The 24,654-nt window shown below is 36.2% G+C and overlaps 1 protein-coding gene across 1 annotated transcript in view; it reads right to left on the bottom strand.

Annotated features, from left to right (window-relative positions):
* LOC122792232 (lysophospholipid acyltransferase 2-like) overlaps positions 1 to 23,141 on the bottom strand; it is a 751,818-nt gene extending 728,677 nt beyond the window's left edge. The window contains exon 1 of the mRNA XM_044059980.1: positions 22,884 to 23,141. Within this exon, the coding sequence (XP_043915915.1) occupies positions 22,884 to 22,940 (57 nt within the window). The 5' untranslated portion in view covers positions 22,941 to 23,141. The remainder of the gene's footprint in view (positions 1 to 22,883) is intronic.
* Positions 23,142 to 24,654: the final 1,513 nt, after the last annotated feature.

Here is a 24,654-nt window from a genome sequence, read left to right as displayed (position 1 = left end):
GGAGGAGTACAGTTTATGCTGCAGTTTATGAAAATTAACATTTTATTTATGGTTCTCACCTTCAAACAGGTTACAGCCATGTCACTAACTGCTAGGATATGCTGCCTCCTATTTCACTGAGATGTCATTGCCCCTTCACCCCCCCCCCAAAAAAAAGGCTGAGATAATACCAGTCTGACATGATAAAGCACAGCCAGCTAAAAAATATTATCTATTTTATGGGTGAAGGGCTGAAGGCTGGTAATTTTGCAGAGTACAGACTCTTCAGAAACAGATTCAAAAGAAAAGCATACTTTATTCAGGATTTATTTTTCAATCATGTCATTCTTTATTGACAGAATTTAAATATTTCACTTTCAAAGTTCAACCAAAACATATCTTAATACAATTCTGTAAGTTTAACAAAGTGACATACTCTATTGCAAATAAACTTGTAAGAAAAATATTTCCATTTACTACACAATGTTTCCCTTAAATGTCATACCCCCACAAACTCATTAACATCATTTTAAAGATAGTCCTATTTTAATTTTATTACATAAAACTACAATTACAGTAAGAAAAAACAAATCATGCACTTCTACTATTTGCACTGTTCGCAGGTTCGTAGATAATTAGTAGTCCAGTGACCCCGGGGGGGGGGGGGGCTGTTTAAGCCTAGCCATGCTTCCCAAATGTTTCCGACAATTTTTGTTACCTTAGGATATTTTAAAAAATATAAGTAGGCTTAGGCATGGGTGGTCAAGCACATACCTCTCAGCCTCTTAGTACAAGAAATTTAGACAAAGCCTAAAATATTGTGGAATAGGGGCCCACAATAGGAAAGATTTTTCCATTATGCTTCGGGGGAGGAGTCATGACAGTGAACAACAGGAGGCTGATGTTTTGGCCTTCCCCTAGCAGATGTGCTTCACTTGCCTCAACCACTCACACTAAGGAGAGGGAAAGGAGATTCATGGCTCAAGAAACAAATGGTTTTCATCAGAACCAGCAAGTTCCATACCAGGAACAGAGCTGACAGTTTCGGAAGGGGAAAACCAAAAGGGATTGGGAAAGGGAAACTGAGGTACTAGATGTTGTGTGTAATAGTGATGGTTTTAAAATTTTAATTATAGTAATATTCCAATAAGTGATGATTTAGTTAACATTTTTAAATGAAGTTTCACCTTTGTTCCAGTTAGATCCTTTGATATTGTAAATACTATACTTTAACTAAAGTTGTTTACAAGGAAATTAAATCTATCTGTGATTTTAGATAAAGGGAGTTATGTGGATAATATTTTTGTAGGAGAAGTGCCTATAATCCCCCATTGGTTTCTCCTTTGGTTTTATTTGAGAAATTATGTGAATATGACTTGAGGAAACTGAACAGTGAAAGGGGTAATATTACTTTTTTTAGTCTTACTAAGCAGGAGAATGCCTTGTTATATGCCATCCCCAAGGACCACAGTATTATAGCCATGAAATAGGACAAAGGCGGTGGTGGGGTAATTATGAACACTGTTGATTACATGTATAAGTTGTATGAATATCTTAATAATGAGGAATTTTTTGAAATGGTTAGTAAGAGTGAGATTTTTATGGCCTATCATAAAATCAATATGTACTTCAATAATATATTTCTTGAGAATAGCTTTACAACTAAAGTCCAAAAGTTTTTAACCGTTTCCCACCTAGAAATACTTGCTATTTTTGGGATACACAAAACTCATAAAGATGTACTTAATCCTCCGCTAAGACCAGTGGTTTCTACCAGGTGTTATAACACTGAGCCCATGGCTAAATGGGCTGATTTAAAGCTTAAGTCTTTCTTTGATGACAAATTATATATTTTGATGTATTCCTGACATTGTTTTAAGTTGTTAACTAGGACTGAATTTGAGGAGGATATAACTGTGGTCACCACCGATGTAAAGGATTTGTTTTTGGTGATTCCACAATACAAGGATTAGATTTTAGGAAGTGCTGGTGATTGGAACAGGTTTGTCCCAGTCTGAAATCAACATAATTGTGGAAATTAGTGAAGTGCTGTTGTTGCATAATTATGTGTTTTTTTTATATTGAGTATTATAAGCAAACAAAAAGGGTAGCAATTGGGGTGGCATCAGCCCCAGTGTTTGCATATATAACATTATGGTACTGGGAGCATACCTATAGATTCATAGGTAGGTACTAGCCTATCGGCCCAAAGGCCTACGTAAACCTAGCCAACAAGCTTCCCTGGCTTACGCCACCCAAGAAAGTTATTTTCCTGTGCCACTGTTGAGCAGAGACACAGAAGTGTTCCCCGGGGTGTATTTCCTATTTCCCATCCACTCATCAAGATTTTTCTTGAAGAGTGCTAATGAAGAACTTTGCTTGACATAGATGGGTAGCCTGTTTCAAAGTATGGGAAGTCTCTGGGACAGAAATCTATCCCTCCAGCATGTCCTGTTTATTGTGGTGACAAGGTTTAGGTCCCTATAGTGTGTAGCTTGGAAGGATTGGGATTTCTTTAGGTGTAGCATGTCCAACAGCTCTGGGTTTGACATAGTTTTATATGTTAGGCAGAGATCACCTTGGACTAAGCAATATGCTACGGAGTAAAGCTGGAGTTTTTTGAGGCGGTCAGTATAGGGCATTTGTTTGAGGCCAGTAATCCTCTTTGTGAGGTACTTCTGTGGCCTTTCCAGCTGCTGCAGATGTCTTGTGAGGTACATTCCAAAAGGGGCATTGTACTCTATAATGGGTCTAAAGAGTGTCGAGTAGAGGGGAACAATGACCTCTTTTTTCCTGGATGAGAACCCTTTTATGAAGTGGTGTGGCATGTAAAAGGACTTCCTGACTACTGTGGTGATGTGACTATCAAAGGAGAGACTACTGTCCACCTGGGTCCCAAGGTCCCTTATCACACATTCGGTGTTAAGTAGATTGCTGCCTATGTGGTAGTTCTTTGGTACAGAGTTTTTACCAAAGGGGATGACACTGCACTTTTTGACATTGGGCTTGAGGCCACGGCTCTGACACCAGGCATCTGTCTCAGCGAGGCCCTTCTGTAGGATGTCCACATCATTTGGGGACTTGACTATGGCTCCTAGTTTGCAGTCATCTGCAAACTTCTTTAGCCAGAGGCCTTCTGTGTTAGCTTGTACTTCGGAGAAGTAAATACCAAACAAGAGAGGTCCCAGGACGAAGCCCTGTGGTACTCCACTTGTCACTGCTTTGAGGTCAGATTTGGAGTCTGCAACTTTTGCAGTGTGAGTTCTGTCAGTGAGCCAGTTGGCAACCCATCTTGTGACGTAGGGATTTATACCTTGTTTAGTAAGTTTAGCTATAATTCCAGAATGGGGGATGGTGTCAAAAGCCTTGGCAAGGTCAAGATAGGCTGTGTGTACCACCTTACCCTCATCTACGGCTTTGGTGACTGCCTCAAAGAAGTCGATCAGGTTCAGGAGGCATGATCTGCCTCTCCCCTAAATGAAATCTGATTATTGGAGTCATATGTCTTTATACCTTAGATTTTTAAATGATATATTATTTTGGGCAGGGGGCATTATGTTGCTTCATGAATTTATGGAATGTCTCAGTAGGACCATGACTTTTTTAAATTTCACACATAGTTATAATTTTGACAGTACTGATTATTTAGATATTACTGTTTATAAGAATTCTACTTATTGACATTTTGAGTCAGTTTTATATCGTAAGCCTACATTTTCTAATTCATACTTGCACTTTTCTAGTTTTCACCCTTATTGACAAAAGAGGAATTTGGTGAAAGGACAGTTTGTGAGATTATCTAGGCTTACATCAGACAATTGTGTGTTTAATACAGAAATGCTTAAGGGACTGCTTTTGGATAGAGCCTATCACAAACGACTTATAGAGGACATGTTTAACATTGCCTTGGAAGGTAGGAAAATGAAGTTTGCCCAAGTTTTAAGGAAGACATATAGGATAGATGGGAACACATTAGATTCTGCATGTCTAGGTTATGACCAGGCTATGGTTCTAGCATATAGCAATCATGGAAATAAAGTTAAGGAATCGATCAACTAAAATTGGAAGGTAGCAGTTGAATCATTTAACATGGGGAATGTTATGAAGGAGAATAAATTTTGTGTATAAGAGAGGACAAAATGTAAAAGACATAATTGAGAGTATTTGCAGTAGCAATAGTAGATATGGTAAGATAAAATGTGGTGCTTGTTCCCAGTGTAGGTATATATATGAGGGATCCCATGTTATTTTAAATTGTTATCCTAGGACAATTAAGAATAATGCCAGATGTAATTGTACGACAAAAGGGATAGTTTACATCACATTTTGTATGTCATGCAATGGTTTCTACATTGAGAAAATGGAAAGAGAATTGAGATCTAGAATTTATGAACACCAGTACGCCATTAAGCCAAAAGGATGTTGGCAATACATTATATGGACATACATTACTGTATGCAGTAATTTTAAGAAGATTTGTTCTTTATGTTGGAAAAAATCGCAATACCTAGTGTGGGGTGGGTAGTAATTGGAATGGACAAATAGAGCCCAGAGAGTTAATCTGAAAAATAAGACTTAATGCAACACATTCACCAGGTCTTAATGATAGAATGAGTGTAAAGGGAGTACTGGAGTTGACAGCCATGAATTTGATCTTTTTTTTTTGTGTTTCATTTTTTGTACTACTTATATTTATTTGATTGAATCATTTATTAAAAATATTATTAAAGTGTTAAATTTTTAGGTTAAGATAGACTGTGATATTCAATTTATATGTATATATATATACCTATGCATTTACATTTTACTTTAAATTATTTCACCTTTGTAATAGGTTTCTGTATCAAATAATTGAACTTTTAAAAGTTTGAACACCATATGGTCAAGACCATATGTTCGAATTCGTAAAGGTTTGAAAATAAAAAAAAAAAAACTACTTGAAAGCTTAAAAAGGGGGGCAAGCCCCCCCTGCACCCCCCACCCCCCGCTCTTTAAATATACCAACTCCGAGATTGCACTACAGTGCAGACAATGGAAAACTTCCATTGCCACACTGTATGGGGATCTCCGTTAAAATGTTTGAACTTTTAAAAGTTTGATCATATGGTGTAGAGCATATGACGTTCAAACTTTTAAAAGTTCAGCAACATGATAAGAACCCTGTAATATTAATAATGTAATTGGTGTTGTTTTTTCACTCGATGAATTAACTATTTAAGTCCTGTGAGAAGTTGCAGTGTATTTTAATCTGATGACATCCCCGACAATAATGGGGTACAAAAGTGCTTATTTTTATAAATTGTCTGTATGTGGCATCTCTGCTGGCATTTTTTTTTTATTTTGGTTTTAAACTTATATAGTTGCTAAAATAACAGGACTTGTGTTAACAAGCAATTTCTGAAGGATATGAAGTCTGAAACAAAATGTATGATTATTTAGTGACTTCAGTCCTCAGTGATGTGCCAGAAAACCACAAATTTTATGAGGTACAGAACAAAACATATTGGCAAAAATCTGGACATTCTCTTAAAATCTGGACAGTTGAGAAGTATGGTCAAGCATTTACAAGCTGCCTCTGTCTACAAGAGACATAGTTGCCAGACCAGGGGTAAATATCCAGTTTCCCAACCGCTGGTCCAAGTTATGCTTGAATTGGGTTAGGGATGAGCTATGCTTCACATAGACAGGAAGTCTGTCCCAAAAACAAGGGGTAGACTCAGATACAAATTCCTGTTCCTAGAACATGTCCTATTTATGTTACAGACAAGATTCATATCCCTAGATTGGGTAATTCAGATGTTCTTTTTTTGCAGATGTGCAACAGGTCCATTTCTAGGCCAGACATAGCTCAACTCTCAGAAGTCTGTACAAGACTAAATACATAGGTCTTTGATGCAGTCCATGTAAGACATGATGTTTATACCATGTATTCTTTTTGTGAGGAACCTCTGTGGACACTCCACCTGTTGCATATGCCTTCTCAGGTGCATACTGAAGGGGACATTGTACTCAATGATTGGTCTGATAAAGGACAAGTACAGCAGGACAATGACATCCTTGGACCTAGATGCCACACCCTTGCTTATAAGTTATGCAACATAGAATGATTTCCTTACTACCGTAGACACATGATGGTCAAAGGCCAGGTTACTGTCTATATGCATTCGTAAGTCCCTGACCAGTGGGTCTATTCTTAGAGGCATGGTAGTTATCAGAAATAGCCTTCTTCCCAAAGGATTCTATTATGCATTTCCTGTCACTGAGTTTTAAACTGTGGCTCTGGCACCAGTTATTAGTCTGTGTCAAGCCTTCTTTAAGGATATGTGTGTCTTTGGGGGGATCTATGAAAGCACGCTGTTTGTAACTGTCTGCAAACTTGGTCAACCAGAGGTCCTTAATGCTGCCCTTGACTTCAGAGACATAGATGCCAAAATGCAGCAACCCAGCAAAATGCCTTGATGGACTCTGCTAGGGACTGGCCTCCTTGTGACCTCTTTGCAGAAGCAGACTCTTTTGTCTCAAAACTTGCATTTATGCTATTTTCCCCAAAACACCTTCATATTTATATGCAAAGGGCATGCCACAATTCAGTATTTCTTCAGCATGTATTTACCTTTGGTGACTAGCGTTATAATACCATGCTCACAACCTATTTTTAGTGCAGAACTGGTGCAGTATTTATGCAAATAGGGGAAATCTGGTCAGGACACTAGGATCAATGGGAGATGTTGTATCTGAATAAAAAATGTAATGGAGGTTTACACATGATGCAACCATTTTAATATAATTTTTATTTTTTTTAATTAAAGATGTGTTGTGATAAAGTACATAAAATATAAAAGGATACTGACTATTATTTATCAGCACAGAATATATGTGGAAAGGGAATATGCTAAAATTACCTACTGTGTACAAAAATGAAGACATATGTTGTGGTAAAAGTTAAATATCAATGCGTTAGGTAAAGACAAATAAAATAATATGCTTGTGAGGTAAACATCTTAACCATTACACCAATTACCCAACCCCTTAAATTAAGAATGCAATATGTGTAAAATTGATATTTTGTGTAAAGCTACCCACTTGTATGGCATTTGCTGGAGACTGGCTTATAAGAAACTTCTAGTTTAGGGAAAATTAATGTATAGCAGTCTGATATGATGGATATGTAAGTGTGGAAAATTAGAAACTCTGAAATGTGCATTTTATGAATGTGCAAAAATTATGAATGTGTGAGGTCTTATGAAACTGGAGTATAAAAAATGTTTGGAATTTTTGAATTTCCTGAACTTACTACTGAGTTATTATTGATATGTAGGTAATAAAAGATAAGAAAACTAGAAGCTGCCTCATTGGCTGTACACAATTTGGAAAATATAGTTGATGCCATATTCTAAGGTGCACATGATTATCATGTAACAAGTGTAACTAATGCCAAAGTTATATACGCCAAGACATTCAAGATTTTATGTAATACAGGGCATGTTAAAATACTGCAGTATTAGGAATAGTACTGTAGTATATGGAGTGTGCAGATTATTCTCTCAAACAAGCAAAAACATAAGCTTATTATGCCCCTCTCTGATGTCAGAAAATTGCAAAACAAACTTTGTCATGCATCTTTGATAGCTGTTGCAATCAGGTCTCACAATGCAGCATAAATGGCAGCCACCACAGAACAGCATCTGAACTGTTCATGCTATCACACACACACACACACACACACACACACACACACACACACACACACACACACACACACACACACGCATACACACACACACACACACACACACACACACACACACACACACACACACACACACACACACACACACACACACACACACACACACACAAAGTGTGACTGTGTGAAGTGTCTAGAAGCTTTTAAAAATGTTCACTGATCTATTGATCTAGGATGGATACAGTTTGCTTCTGCCCACTATCTGTATTACAGTGCTAATTGTGTTGCAGGTTTAAATTTTGTAAAACACTTTACATTTGTGAGGTTCTCCCGTTCAATTCTCGGCTTGGGTTGGGAGTGCCTTCTGTGTGGTGTCTGCATGTCCTCCCCGTGGTCGAGTGGACGTTCGAAAGACATGCTTTGAATGGGCGTGCCTTCGTTGAAGGTTGGGTGTCGGGCTGGCAACTCGACACCATAAAAACCAACTGCCAATCATTAGCAGACCGGAGTTCCACTGTGGCGACCCCTAACCGGGAAAAGCCGAACGACAAACAACAACAACAACTTTGCATTTGTAAACATTTTTTTTTCTTTAAGTTGTAGCACAAAGAATTAAGATCAGGTGTTCAAATACAACTATATGTTAATATGCTCCTGAAATGGATTCAGGAAATTCACTCAAAGTTTGAGAGGTAAATTTCTTGAAAATCCATTTTTCAAAGACATTAACAAACTGGTTATGGTTGATCACTCAGTCATAACTCCCTGTAAGTTGTATTGTCTTTTTTTCGAACTCAGTAAAAATGCTCCGCTGATTTTCTTCTGATATGTGTCATGGAATCTTTAACATCCTCTTCAGCTACCACCAATTCAGACAGATAGAACCACTGTTCAACACCTGTGATAGAAAAATTCCTGGATTACAACAACCTGATACAAAATTCAACTGGGTCCAGCAGAAAAAATATAATCCAGGCAAAGTCCAACCACAGCTCTCTTTTTATTGTATAAAACCAGCAAATGTTAAGCGCTTTCATCCAGGTACATCTGGACTTCATCAGAACAACATAACAATGCTCTCACTTACATTTTATACATAAAGTTCCCGCCTAAAACCCCAATTATAACATCAATTATCCAATTAAAATAAAGATGTATGAATTTAAAAAGCACTAAGTCAAAGTGCTTAAAAATACACATTCCACGTTGGTTAAAACATTTCATCATTAGGAAATTAACTTATAAAAGAAAAGGAGAAGTTTAAGCAAAAATGAAGGTTTTTTCAACCTAATGATGAAATGTTTTAACCATTATTAAATATGCTAGAAAAGGAAAAGAGACTGCTTTCACTAGTGACATAGAAGTGTACACATCAAGCCTTCTGAACAGTAGCTAATTTATTACTGCGATAAACCATGAAAATTATGCAAGGTGTTTCCTATTATGTTGTCTCTATAGTTTTCAAGAGAAGTGACCTAATCACAGTCCTGCATTATAAAACTACACTGAAACTGTATTGTTATCTTTATTTCAACATGCAAGGGTGTAGCTAGGCAAAAAGTTTGCCTAATATAAAAGCAATGAATGGTCTATATTTAAAACGCATCAATAAAAATAAAAGGGTAGATGTGACACATTCAAAAAGATAAGTGTTTCCAGAGTGATGGATGCATATTATAGTGCTACTTAGTCAATTAAAAGTCTTCTAAGGTAAATGATAGATGTACTTCATTCTGATAGCACATTACTTAGCCAACAGATAGTAGATAGAAGCCTAGCAACCAAAAATAACATTGTAACCCAAAACAATGCAGATGGTGAAATCACTTTAAAGTTTTCTTTCTTCTCTCCCCCAAGGTGGAGTGACTCTGGAGCTGATAATTTTAAGTAACAAGTATAGAGGACATGGCTTTTGCACAGGTTTGAAGGGTTTTGCACCCCCTCCTCCAGAAAATTATATTTGATTTAATTGTATTGACTGGCTTTAAGCTGCTAGTTGTACTTGGATAAATCCTATCTTCACCCCTGCCCATAGGGTTGTTGGCCACATAAGAAACTGTTAAGAAACCTAAGGGGGCAGGAGTGGGTTTCAGACATGAAAGAAGGATGTTGAAGTGTTTTGAGAGAAGGGAGTCAAACTGTGGTTGTGAACAGGGTATTGCCCAAGGAATTACTGTTCCACAGGCAACTATAGTGAATCCTACACTGCTTAATGTATATGGCGCTAATACCACATTAGGGATGTACAGCAGGGGAGATCTCTGTATGGATGATAATAAATTAGGGAATTCAAGGATGGAGTGGCATCAGTCTGAAAACAGATTTAGGGAGAATAAGAGACAAGCCTAATAAATATCAGCAAAGTGTTAATGAAGGAAAAGTATAAGGTGCTGCATCTAAAACTTTATAATTCATGAGAAGGACACAAGCTCCACAGACAAGGAGTCAAAAAATAAAGCTGAAAAGGAACTGATACATGTCTGTACCATATTCAGAAGATAGTTCTAGGAAGCAGTGTAAAAGGCAATGAGTAGGACAAATACTATAAGTGACTGACTCCCATGACAGGGAGATAATGATGGCATTATACATGTCACTAGTGACAACAGAGCTGTAATGCAGTACACAGCTCTAGAAGCCATAATAAGACTGGGATATTGAGATAATGGACACGTTATTGATGAAGGCTAGCAGAGTAATAAAGGGATGAAACAGTACCACAAGGAAAATTCAAAAACGCTGCAGGTACAGAGTCACCAGGAGTCGTACGTGTAAAAGACTTTATTAAATACAATCCAAGCAGTAAAACACCTCTGGTTAAGCGCTTTCATCCATATAACACTGGACTTCATCAGAACAACAATATAACTCATTTAATTCCTTAAATACCACTTTTGGTGCCAACTTTACATGAACAATATTACCATTTCAATTAAAGATATACTCAATTCATTAAAAACTAATACGCAACAAAATATATTCTATCTTCCCTAGTTCATAAATACCATCAATGTAATCACTGTGTATAAAAAACATGTTTTAAAATGTTAATAAGCTATGTAAAAGATAAAATAAAAATATATATATACATACTGAACAATGTCTCAAAAGTTTTAAAACATGCAGCTCAATAAATAGTTACTTTAGCTCACTTTTCCCTGTGAACAATTGTCACTATCAAAGATTGTATTTGTTACCAAAACACTAAGCCCTAAGTTGTAAAGTGGGCTTAATGGTAATGTAATCATTCAAACTGGGCTCATTTGATGTGTGCATTAATAGCTGCCATTTCATTTGTCTCTGCCGAAGAATTGCCTTAAAATTCCCTCCTCTGGTTCCTATAGTAACTTGTTCTACTATGGAAAATTTAAATGTATGCACATCACCGTGTCTGTCTATATGTCTGTATAAGGCGTTACTTTTATCTTTACGCCTTATACAGTAAAGATGGTCATAAACTATTTTTTAAAACATTCTCTCTGTTTTCCCTATGTAGAAGCATGAACATACCATACACTTAGCTAAATAAATTATATTTTTAGAGTTGCAGTTCCCATATTGAAATGTAATCTTAGATTTATTAACATTGTCTAATGTAACTCCTTCTACCTCCCAAATAGAATTACATTGACTGCAACTTCCACACTTTTGTAATTATTCCGCTTTTTTGTGCTCCTACATGTGTTACCTCTTTCAAACATAGACTTCAAATTACACCCCATCTTGTAAATGAATATGGGATGGTCTCCTACAATATCACTGACACCTTTATCAGCCTTAAAGACATTCCAATTTTTATTAAGAATTTTTTAAATATTTCTAGCTTGGGAATTATACTCCAATATACAAGCTATTTTAAAATCTACCTCACTATTGGAGTAACCATCCTTGTTATTCTTAAAATCAGTTCCCAAAACAGGTGGATATTTCTGTCCCCATTCACTTATTACATAATCGCTAATCTCCTTTAACATGTCTTTAGGATAACCCCTGGAAATAAAAAGGGATGTAATGAAATCTATCTCCTCTAACATTTTATGGTAACTAGATGTCATCCTTACCACTCTTATAGACTGTCCTTTAAATATATTTCTCAACATTTTCCTGGGGTAATTACTAGTAAATTCCAAATAACTGTTGGAAAATGTATTCTTCCTATAGATACGTGAGGAAAAAATGATCGGGGTACTAGAAATGTAGGTATCTAAATATGCTATACCTTCAATATTCCAAGAATGGGTGAATTTCAAAAAACTACTGGTATTGTTCAAATAAGCCACAAACTCATCAATTTTGTCACTTGGACCATCCCACAAAATAAAAATATTGTCCAAAAATCTATTATAATGCTTAATGTATTGGAAATATTGACACTGAAAGAGGAAAGAAGATTCCCAAACTAACATAACCAGGTTAGCGTAAATGGGGGCACAAGTGGCCCCCATAGCCAACCCCTGGTTTGTCGATAATGTTCTCCTTCAAAAAAAATTTAATTGTGATCTAGTACTATAGACATTAATTCTAAGGTCAAACTAGTTGGATCCCATTTCATATCTGAACACTGCCTAATACTATTACAAAATGTTTCCAATCCAAGTGTTTTTGGGATAAATGAGAACAAATCAATTACATCAGTGGTAATGTATATTAATCCTTCTTTCCATAAATCAGGAGTCAATTTACTTAAAAAGACCCAGGAGTCTTTTATTAAATGTGGGATTTTTGTATATATGTGTTTTAACCACAGGTCAATGGTTTTACCAAAAGGAAAATTCTTAGAGCGACTACCCAAAACAGTTGGACGGAATGGTGGGTCCACTATACTTTTGTGAACTTTTGGAATACCTACAATTGTAGCTATTACTGGATAATCTACTCTTAAAAAATTATATAGGTCACTGGATATTCTATTGTCTAATAGATACTCCTCGAGATACATGTCAATTCACCTGTATCCTATGTTAATTTTGTTTACAGACACTGTCTCATAATTACCAGAATCATGTAAAATTTTGAACATTTTATTAATATAATCCATATTATCACAAAGCACAACACCCCCTCCCTTATCCGGCTTCATAATTCGATTGTTAGAATCAGTTCAAACTTGTTCTAAAGATTTAATTTCTTCCTCTGATAAATTATGGACAAATTTTCGGTATCTCAGTCCATTTTGTAACATAAATATCCCTTGTTACCAATTTCTCATATAAGGCTATGTTAGGATGATTGGCTGGAATGTAAGTACTTTTTTTCTTCAAACCTTCATTACAACTAACTATGGTTTTATTCTGAAATGTAAGAGCCAAATTAATTTTCCTCAAAAACAATTTGATCTCTGTTAAACAGTCTACGACCCAAAATTTTCCATTAGGTATATATTTCATACCTTTAGAAAACAATTTAAAATGATTGTTATTTAAAACCATACTAGTATAGTTGTAGAGGTTAAAATTGTCCAGACTAAACACAATTCTGTCACAGGTCTTAATAATAAATTCTTTCAAATGACCAGTATGGGCTAATACCTCGTGCCCCTTTTCCAATTGTGGCCTGTGTTCTGTTTCCCAAGATTGACTGTACCATTTCCATCTCCTGTCTTTCTGCCATCCCATTTTGGGTCCCCATTGTTCTCAGTCCCTGTGAAAATGTGAATTCCTGTAGTTGATTTGTCCTCCATTGTGATACCTGTTACCATTATCTCTGTCACCCTCTTTCCCCTCATCTTTATACCCCATCTTTTCTTCTTCCCTCCATGGATAAACTGTATTACTTTTATAATGTTCCAAATCCCTCCTAAGCTTTTTACATTTTTTAGAATAAATGTTGTCTGCTTTCTTATCAGCCATAGTATACTGTTTACAATACAATTTTTTCCATTGAGTCAATAATAAATCACTAACAATTCTATTGTTTAAAATCTCAACTTTGTTCATTAAAATACACAGCTTCTCATCATTTTTCTTTATCAGAAGCTTCATAAAATCAAAACTAAACTGATTAAATAGGGTGTTAAATTCATTGCAATTAATATCGTTCAACATTACTCCCATGGGCACTTTAAAAAATCTTAGCCCCATAGGAACAACTTTACACGTCAAACATTTATTTAAATATGTATTATCTGTTTGCACAACTTTAATGGCACTAAGTTTTTTGCCAAATGCATGTATTAAGTCTTTTGTTCCATTCGTTGGTACCTCACTGTTCACTTTATTATTCGTATGTCCATTAACGCTATTGACATTAAAATTATATCCTTCATAGTTCTTTAAAAAAGTGTCTAAATTGTTCAAGTTCTGTTTAGTTGCTACATTATCATTTTGATAACAGCTAACTTTGGCTTTAAAGCTAGAATTATGTGTAAATTCTATTTGGAAGGTAGAAGGAGTTACATTAGACAATGTTAATAAATCTAAGATTACATTTCAATATGGGAACTGCAACTCTAAAAATATCATTTATTTAGCTAAGTGTATGGTATGTTCATGCTTCTACATAGGGAAAACAGAGAGAATGTTTAAAAAAAAGAATTTATGACCATCTTTACTGTATAAGGCATAAAGATAAAAGTAACGCCTTATACAGACATATAGACAGACACGGTGATGTGCATACATTTAAATTTTCCATAGTAGAACAAGTTACTATAGGAACCATAGGAGGGAATTTTAAGGCAATTCTTGGGCAGAGAGAAATGAAATGGCAGCTATTAACGGACACATCAAATGAGCCCGGTTTGAATGATTACATTACCATTAAGCCCACTTTACAACTTAGGGCTTAGTGTTTTGGTAACAAATACAATCTCTAATAGTGACAATTGTTCACAGGGAAAAGTGAGCTAAAGTAACTATTTATTGAGCTGCATGTTTTAAAACTTTTGAGACATTGTTCGGTATGTATATATATTTATTATTTTATCTTTTACATAACTTATTAACATTTTAAAACATGTTTTTTATACACACTGATTACATTGATGGAATTTATGAACTAGGGAAGATATAATATATTTTGTTGCGTATTTGTTTTTAATGAATTGGGTATATCTTTAAATGAAATAGTAATATTGTTCAAGTAAAGTTGGCACCAAAACTAGTATTTAAGGAATTAAATGAGTTATATTGTTGTTCTGATGAAGTCCAGTGTTATATGGATGAAAGTGCTTAACCAGAGGTGTTTTACTGCTTAGATTGTATTTAATAAAGTCTTTTACACGTACGACTCCTGGTGACTCTGTACCTGCAGTGTTTTTGGATTTTTCTTGTGGTACTATTGCTGTGTTACACTGCTTGGACTGTTTCTGTGTTGATGTTATGGAGTCTACAAGGGAAGCATCCATTCACAATTCCCCCATACAACGTGAAGAATTGCAGAAACTTTATTTGGAGGTTTCTACATTGAAGGGGGAATTTGCTCATCTCGTGAAGTTGTTACCAATATTGGACAGCGTGATATACCTATTCCATCACCATGCAACTATTCAGCAGGAAGTATATTGGAGTTTGACCTACCTTACGGTCAGGTTGTAGGTAACAGTTCACCTACAGCCCAAGGAACTGACGATTTGCTAGGGGCTTCAGCAGCCAGCAATATGGATAAAGATTTCACATTTGATTTTTCTTTGAACTACCTGGATGATGAATATCATTGTGTGGGCACCAAACCGAAATGAAACATGGCTGGGAGAACTTATTCAGCCATAACCAACAAAGTAAATATGGTTAATTCTTCAAACACAGGTACTGTCAAACATAATTCTAGCTTTAAAGCCAGCGTTAGCTGTAATCAAAATGATAATGTGGCAACTAAACAGAACTTGAACAATTTAGACACTTTTTTAAAGAACTATGAAGGATATAATTTTAACGTCAATAGCGTTAATGGACACACGAATAATAAAGTGAACAGTGAGGTACCAACGAATGGAACTCTAAAAGACTTAATACATGCATTTGGCAAAAAACTTAGTGCCATTAAAGTTGTGCAAACAGATAATGCATATTTAAATAAATGTTTGACGTGTAAAGTTGTTCCTATGGGGCTAAGATTTTTTAAAGTGCCCATGGGAGTAACGTTGAACGATATTAATTGCAATGAATTTAACAGCCTATTTAATCAGTTTGGTTTTGATTTTATGAAGCTTCTGATAAAGAAAAATGATGAGAAGCTGTGTATTTTAATGAACAAAGTTGAGATTTTAAACAATAGAATTGTTAGTGATTTATTATTGACTCAATGGAAAAAATTGTAATGTAAACAGTATACTATGGCTGATAAGAAAGCAGAGGACATTTATTCTAAAAAATATAAAAAGCTTAAGAGGGATTTGGAACATTATAAAAGTAATACAGTTTATCCATGGAGGGAAGAAGAAAAGATGGGGTATAAGGATGAGGGGAAAGAGGATGACAGAGATAATGGTAACAGGTATCACAATGGAGGACAAATCAACTACAGGAATTCACATTTTCACAGGGACCGGGAACATTGGGAACCCAAAATGGGATGTCAGAAAGACAGGAGATGGAAATGGTACAGTCAATCTTGGGAAAAGAAACAGAACACAGGCCACAATTGGAAAGAGGGCATGAGATATTAGCCCATACTAGTCATTTGAAAGAATCTATTATTAAGACCTCTGATGGATTTGTGTTTAGTTTGGACAACTTTAACATTTACAACTATACTAGTATGGTTTTAAATAGCAATCATTTTAAATTGTTTTCTAAAGGAATTAAATATATACCTAATGGAAAATTTTGGGTCGTAGACTGTTTAACAGAGATCAAATTGTTTTTGAGGAAAATTAATTTGGCTCTTACATTTCAGAATAAAACCATAGTTAGTTGTAATGAAGGTTTGAAGAAAAAAAAGCACTTACATTCCACCCAGTCATCCTAACGTAGCCTTATATGAGAATTTGATAATGAAGGATATTTTATAAGTTACAAAATAGACTGAGATACAGAAAATGTGTCCATAATTTATCCGAGGAAGAAATTAAATCTTTAGAACAAGTTTGAACTGATTCTAACGTTTGAATTATGAAGTCGGATATGGCAGGGGGTGTTGTGCTTTGTGATAATATGGATTATATTAATAAAATGTTCAAAATTTTACATAATTCTGGTAATTACGAGACAGTGTCTGTAAACGAAATTAACATAGGATACAGACGAATTGACATGTATCTCGAGGAGTATCTATTAGACAATAGAATATCCAGTGACCTATATAATTTTTTAATAGTGGAGTATCCAGTAATAGCTACAATTGTAGGAATTCCAAAAGTTCACAAAAGGATAGTGGACCTACCATTCCGTCCAACTGTTTCGGGTAGTCGCTCTAAGACTTTTCCTTTGGGTAAAACCATTGACCTGTGGTTAAAACACATGTATACAAAATCCCACATTTAATAAAAGACTCTTGGGTCTTTTTAAGTAAATTGACTCCTGATTTATGGAAAGAAGGATTAATATACATTACTATTGATGTAATTGATTTGTTCTCGTGTATCCCAAAAACACTTGGATTGGAAGCATTTTGTAATAGTATTTGGCAGCATTCAGATATGAAATGGGCTCAGACTAGTTTGACCTTAGAATTAATGTCTATAGTACTTGATCACAATTACATTTTTTTGAAGGAGAACATTATCGACAAACCAGGGGGTGGCTATGGGGGCCACTTGTGCCCCCATTTACGCTAATCTGGTTATGTTAGTTTGGGAATCTTCTTTCTTCTTTCAGTGTCAATATTTCCAATACATTAAGCATTATAATAAATTTTTGGACAATATTTTTATTTTGTGGGATGGTCCAAGTGACAAAATTGATGAGTTTGTGGCTTATTTGAACAATACCAGTAGTTTTTTGAAATCCACTCATTCTATGAATATTGAAGGTATAGCATACTTAGATACCTACATTTCTGGTACCTCGAAAGTTTTTTCCTCACGTATCTATAGGAAGAACACATTTTCCAGCAGTTATTTGGAATTTACTAGTAATCACCCAGGAAAATGTTGAGAAATATATTTAAAGGACAGTGTATAAGAGCGGTAAGGATGACAACTAGTTATCATAAAATGTTAGAAGAGATAGATTTCATTACATCCCTTTTTATTTCCAGGGGTTATCCTAAAGACATGTTGAAGGAGATTAGCGATTAAGTAATAAGTGAATGGGGACAGAAATATCCACCTGTTTTGGGAATTGATTTTAAGAATAACAAGGATGGTTACTCCAATAGTGAGGTAGATTTTAAAATAGCTTGTATATTGGAGTATAATTCCCAAGCTAGAAATATTTAAAAAATTCTTAATAAAAATTAGAATGTCTTTAAGGCTGATAAAGGTGTCAGTGATATTGTAGGAGACCATCCCATATTCGTTTACAAGACGGGGTGTAATTTGAAGTCTATGTTTGAAAGAGGTAACACATGTAGGAGCACAAAAAAGCGGAATAATTACACTAAAAAGTGTGGAAGTTGCAGTCAATGTAATTCTATTTGGGAGGTAGAAGGAGTTACATTAGACAATGTTAATAAATCTAAGATTACATTTTAATATGGGAACTGCAACTCTAAAAATATAATTTATTTAGCTAAGTGTATGGTATGTTCATGCTTCTACATAGGGAAAACAGAGAGAATGTTTAAAAAAAGAATTTATGACCATCTTTACTGTATAAGGCGTAAAGATAAAAGTAATGCCTTATACAGACATATAGACAGACACTTTGATGTGCATACATTTAAATTTTCCATAGTAGAACAAGTTACTATAGGAACCAGAGAAGGGAATTTTAAGGCAATTTTTGGGCAGAGAGAAATGAAATGGCAGCTATTAACGGACACATCAAATGAGCCCGGTTTGAATGATTACATTACCATTAAGCCCACTTTACAACTTAGGGCTTATTGTTTTGGTAACAAATACAATCTTTGTTAGTGACAATTGTTCACAGGGAAAAGTGAGCTAAAGTAACTATTTATTGAGCTGCATGTTTTAAAACTTTTGAGACATTATTCAGTATGTATGTATATATATTTATTATTTTATCTTTCACATAACTTATTAACATTTTAAAACATGTTTTTATACACAGTGATTACATTGATGGTATTTATGAACTAGGGAAGATAGAATATATTTTGTTGCATATTCGTTTTTAATGAATTGGGTATATCTTTAAATGAAATGGTAATATTGTTCACGTAAAGTTGGCGTCAAAAGTAGTATTTAAGGAATTAAATGAGTTATATTGTTGTTCTGATGAAGTCCAGTGTTATATGGATGAAAGCGCTTAACCGGAGGTGTTTTACTGATTGTATTTAATAACGTTTTTTACATGTACGACTCCTGGTGACTCTGTACTTGCAGTGTTTTTGGATTTTCCTTGTGGTACTGTTTCCGTGTTACGCTGCTTGGACTGTTTCTGTGTTGATGTTAAAGGGATGAGACAGTAAGGGGCACAGAAGCAGGATGAATGGTTTGGTTAACAAACTTCTAGAATCTATCTGTTTGAGGCCAGTAATCCTCTTTGTGAGCTACTTCTGTGGCCTTTCCAGCTGCTGCAGATTTCTTGTGAGTTACATTCCAAAAAGGGTGTTGTACTCTATAATGGGTCTAATGAATGTCGAGTAGAGGGGAACAATTACCTCTTTTTTTCCTGGATGAGAACCTTTTTATGATTTGGTGTGCCACGTAGAAGGACTTCCTGACTACTGTGGCAATGTGACTATCAAAGGACAGACTCATTTTACAGAAAACCCTGACAGAGAATCACTGGAATTCTAAAACATGAAGAGACAGTGACCAGAAAAGTTAACTTCAGTTTAAGTAGACAAACATTCTAAGAAGCAAAGGACACTGGTTATTCTGCACTCCCCTCTCAAACATTCTGTGCTGCTTTTCAGTTATATAACTACTTACTATGTAGCAGTGACCCACATGCCTAGGGACCCAAGCACCAGAGATCATCTTTGATTTTTTTTTTTTATATTCCAAGAAGTCCTTTCCATAGCACAGGAGTGCTACATTTAGTTGATCACTGTAGCTTAAAATGATGGAGCCCTGACTATGATGCCAGTAAGCTTTGTCTGAACATTATCTGTACATCTGTCTGCCTGTCTGTTGGTCTATCTACCTACCCATTGTTTCAGAGAAAAAATTCTAGCCGAAATGAATCCATTTTCAGCACAGATCTTGATGGGAAAAGGTTCCACTTACAAAACCATACAACTCATGAACTAATATACTGTCATAACGATTAAGTTCAAAAATACAACACACTGAAACAATAAATGTCACTAAAATACGTTTTGGTTCTAGATGATTGGCACTGTTGATGTGACACCCCGACCCATGTGCAAAAATGAGAAATAGGAGGTTTAGATGGTTGGATTTACACATTGTAATATTAATACAGTAAGCAGAACAGTACATGTGGTCATGTTATGTTTAAAGAAAATACAGACAGAGAAAGAGAAAAGGTAAATGAAAGAAAAACAGACTTGCAAATTAAGTAACTATCCCACGGTGGTGGTGCTGCGGTAGCGTTGTCACCTCACAGTAAGACGCTTTCTGGTTTGATTCTCAGCTAGAGCGTCTTCTGCGTGGAGACATGCGTGAATGGGCGTACCTTCATTGAAGGTTGTGCGTTAGACTTGACAAACCGCCGCTGGTACGTAAAAATCAACTGCCAATCATTAGCGGACCGGAGTTCCACTGAGGCGACCCCTAACTGGGAAAAGCCGAAAGACACAAACAGTCATACTTCAAGTATAACTGAAAGTCAGATTTTAATTGTGAAAGAAATGACTGCTTGCTTGTGACTTCTCTGAAATCATTTGGCAGGCCATTCTACAGCCTAAATCTAGCTACCGCAAAGGAAGAGTCCTTGTGACAGTGGTGGGCTAGTGGTATGGAGAGAAGTTACAGCAAACACTAAGCCTCAAATTGATAGAGTGAGGTGAATGTAAACATCTCACACTGCCTCAAACACCCCATGGAGGAGGGATGGGAGGAAACTATCACACTGGGAATGACTCGTAACAGAAGTTAAGAGAAGAGATTTCTAGAATGAAGGAACCTTGGGAAAGCATTGCACAGAAACAGGCAGCTCAGATATGTAAATGGAATTAGAGAAAGATAGCAACCATAAAGACTAGCACAGCACTCATCATATTCTACAGCCCAAACTCACAACAGGTGAGGACAGTAAGTACGCTGAAAAATCCTAAGTGACCATATATCATGACCAGCTAGCAATCAATTGCTTCCTCTCAGTTCTCTGGAAAGATGTTACAGCTACTGATTAGGTCCTCCCCCTTCCCATTAGTGACAGAATAACACCTCTCAAATTCCTCACACGCACATGTGCATGGTGTTTGTGCACAGAAGTACAAACACACACATATATACACACAAATGCAGTCACATACATCTGCACACACTCAGACACGTGCATGCACAGACAAAGACAAGGAGAAACACAAACACACACACACCTCTGATACGATACACAATGCTGCACTGAATAGGAAAGGAAGAATACCCGTGAGGGCATACCTCTCAACAAATCATAAACAAATCTCAACAGAATCAGGGACAAATCCAGAAAGAATCAGGGACAATCTGGGACACTTTTAAAATATTAGTTCTATTAACTTGAGATATTGACAGGATAAGAGAATGTGAACTAATATACATTTTCTGAAGTAAACACAATCTATAACTCTAATTATTGTCATTATTTAAGTGTAATTCACCACCTTTTCTCCAAAAGTCACATGTTTTAGGAGAGATTAAGTGGGACAAAGTTAAAATTTGAGTCAAAAATAGGGGATGTACTTGAAAAAAGGGACAGATGAGAGGTATGGAGTAAAGAGGCTAGATGGCCATGTGGATATGGGGTTGAAAAATGTGTGATGTCAGCCATACCCTACACAGCCTAATCTGTATGTGCTAACTTTCTGAACTAACTTGATTGTCTAGATTTGCTTTATTCTCTGACTTCACACTGTAACATACTATGTAATTTCACTTTCACTCATTGAATATATTTACTTATTTGCACTTTATTACAGCAAATATTTCATTATGCATTTCAGTTAGTCTGCTAAGTGTCAGAGTCATACACAGTGCACCAAGAATGTCTCGTTTTTTTTTTGTTTGTTTTTTTTTTTAGTAACAGTAAACAGAAGACTGTATCTCCAAGGGTCATAAAGCTTCCTCCTACTCCTCCCACAAGCCACAAGTGTCCCCAGTCATTCAGGGGAAAGCCCTTATTTATGTACGTAATTTTAGGTCCACACCTCTCCATCTCAGCAATGACGGCTTAATCTCTGCAGCAGTCACATCACCAGTCTGTAAAGATAAACCTGTTTCACCACATGCAACAAATTCCCTAGAAGGACTGAGGTTAGGTATGCTAAGTAAAAGGGTGTGACATGTATTATGAAGGAAGCCGGTCAAACAATTTTCGAATTTAGAACCTCTGAACTCACAAACAGCTCAAACATCAGCATTGCTGAGTGCCACGCAAAAAGCAACCAAGAGGCAGAACTCGTTTGCACACATGACAAACTTCAGATTGGTGGTGGTTCTTGCACTAGTGTCAGATTCACCTCAGTCCCATGAGTCTTAATTCTCTAATCCAAAACAAACTGCAAATAAATAAATACAATAATAATCCATTCTGGTTTTAGCGTCATGTATAGGCTTGGGTCCCGCTGATGTATTTCCGTTCAACGCCCTGAACTGAATTAGATATATTAATTCCAATCATCTAATTTCTGCAGTACGGATCACGCTCGGACAGCTGACAACTTCAAAGTTGCCTACCATTGCAATACATAAGGATGCCTGTTTTGCTTCTTTACTTCTACGCTGGCTAAACTGCTAACTGTTCTGGTACAAGGTACTCAAGCTTCTGCTCCAGCCGGTGTAAAACACTATGGAAATATATTAAAAGATGTAAAAGTGGCTGCAACTCAACATTGAATTTCCCCTTTCATAATGAAGGTGCACGAACAAGTTGGGAAACTCGCCCCCACGCCCTCATCTCAGCGCTTGCATAAACCCATAAACTATAGTAATAGAAACTGTGTAAGGACACAGCTGGTACGTTTCAGACGGTGTAATACAAACGCTATATCACTTGAATTAAAATACACATCCCCAAATTAAGATCAAGATGACACTTACCTGTGCAACAGGGAAGTTAAATCTCTCACTCAGGGGTAAAAGAAGCGCTGAACCCATCTTGCGGGCACAGAACCGTTACACCTAAGCCAAGTATCAAATGCTAAAGGAATCGACTAGTGGAACTCGAGAAGCTACATGTGCAGCGGGAAGAAGGCTCGAACCTATAACTGCATGTATGCTAGCACTAGGGTAGGACGTAGACCCCTGGGATCAAGCTATTCTAAAGCACTTTCTCTCTTGTCACCGGGACAGCTCCCGTCCAAGCAGCAGTCAATCCCCTATCTAAGGGCCCCGCCCACAGTCCCAGCACTAGTCACGCCCTATGCGAAGGGCACTGCCCACCCGCCTTACTAGTTTCAGGTACGTAGAAACCAAAAAGCTACGCATCTGGAAATGTTACATATCATTCATAATAGCGATGTATTTTGCTGCGTCCAGTTCTTTAATGTCAAGTCAACCCAAGAAAAGGATGGAGTACACCCACCCACCGTAATAATGTGTGTGTGTGTGTGTGTGTGTGTGTGTGTAAATAAATAAAATAATAGCGAATTTTATATTTAAATTAAATCTGTGAAAGTTTGATAAGGCGACAGTGTAATTACTTGGCTCTGAATACCATAGTGGGTATTTGGATGCCAAAATTTAAGTACACAAAGTGATAAACAGTAGTTATATTTCAAATGTTGCTTGGAATGAGTCAATCGAAAGAAGTTTACTAGATAGTACTTTGACGTCGAAAGTAAGGTTACCACCCACCTGTCGCACTTTGCGAGGGACAGTCCCTCTTTGGGATGTTGTGTCCTGCATAAAAATTGAAAAAATGGCAAATATCCTGAGATTTTAGGACAAAAATATTTCCTATATTTTACGTAATACTTGCATAACACAGTTATTCTGTATCTGAAACACCTAAATATTATAAGAAGCAGAATAAGCAACTAGAATGTTACAAGAATAAGCTTTTATTTAGGCAAAAAAAGTGAATTTCTGTCCTTTGTACTGGCGATGGGAATCTTTTGCCCTACAAAATCTGATGTTTGTACCACAACTGTCCCACTTTGGCCATCTGAAAAGGTGGCAACCCTAGTTGAAAGACGCAATAATCTGGAAAGTCTAATGGAAAGGTGTTGCCAGGCTTACTCTTTGTACTCTGCAGTGCAGGGTACATTTTTTGAACACCAGTACAAACATTGGGGCACATACGCTCAACTGTCCAGATTTTGCCTCATATTTTGGTCTGTTCCTCATTTTTGCTTTTCTGGCAAATCACTGGAATAATGAGTACTGAAAAGTCACCAAATAATGACATACATTTGAGTTTCAGACTTCAAATACCTCAGGAAAAGTATGGTAGCACAAACCCTGCTACTTCTTTAACTTTCTAAATTTATAAGAGCAGTATTTAAAATCTGTCCTTATTTGTGGCCTTTGTCCCCCCATTTGTCAGGCTTTGTCCAGATTTCTTGCACTAAGAGGCTGAGGGGTATGTTGGGGCTGTATCAGGCCATATTATAACAATCTAAATTAATGACTGTAGCAACATGCATACACCTTACTTACAGAGAGAATTGCAAATCTAAATATTTCTAATATTTTTGACTGAACAGTTGAACATGTTACACACATTAAGTTGGGGGGGGGTGCAGCAAGTTTGTGAGCCCAAAAAATAATTCACTGACCACATCCCTGGTCTGATACACTGGAAACTGTAAATATCATAATGTCTTAAAAGAAATTATACAAATAATTATGAAAATTATATCATATTATC

Source organism: Protopterus annectens, chromosome 1.part2, assembly GCF_019279795.1.
Source record: "Protopterus annectens isolate FY-2018-M chromosome 1.part2, PAN1.0, whole genome shotgun sequence".
NCBI lineage: Eukaryota > Metazoa > Chordata > Ceratodontiformes > Protopteridae > Protopterus > Protopterus annectens.
The sequence above is the reverse complement of the archived record's forward strand: the minus strand, read 5'-3'. Positions and strand labels throughout refer to the sequence as shown.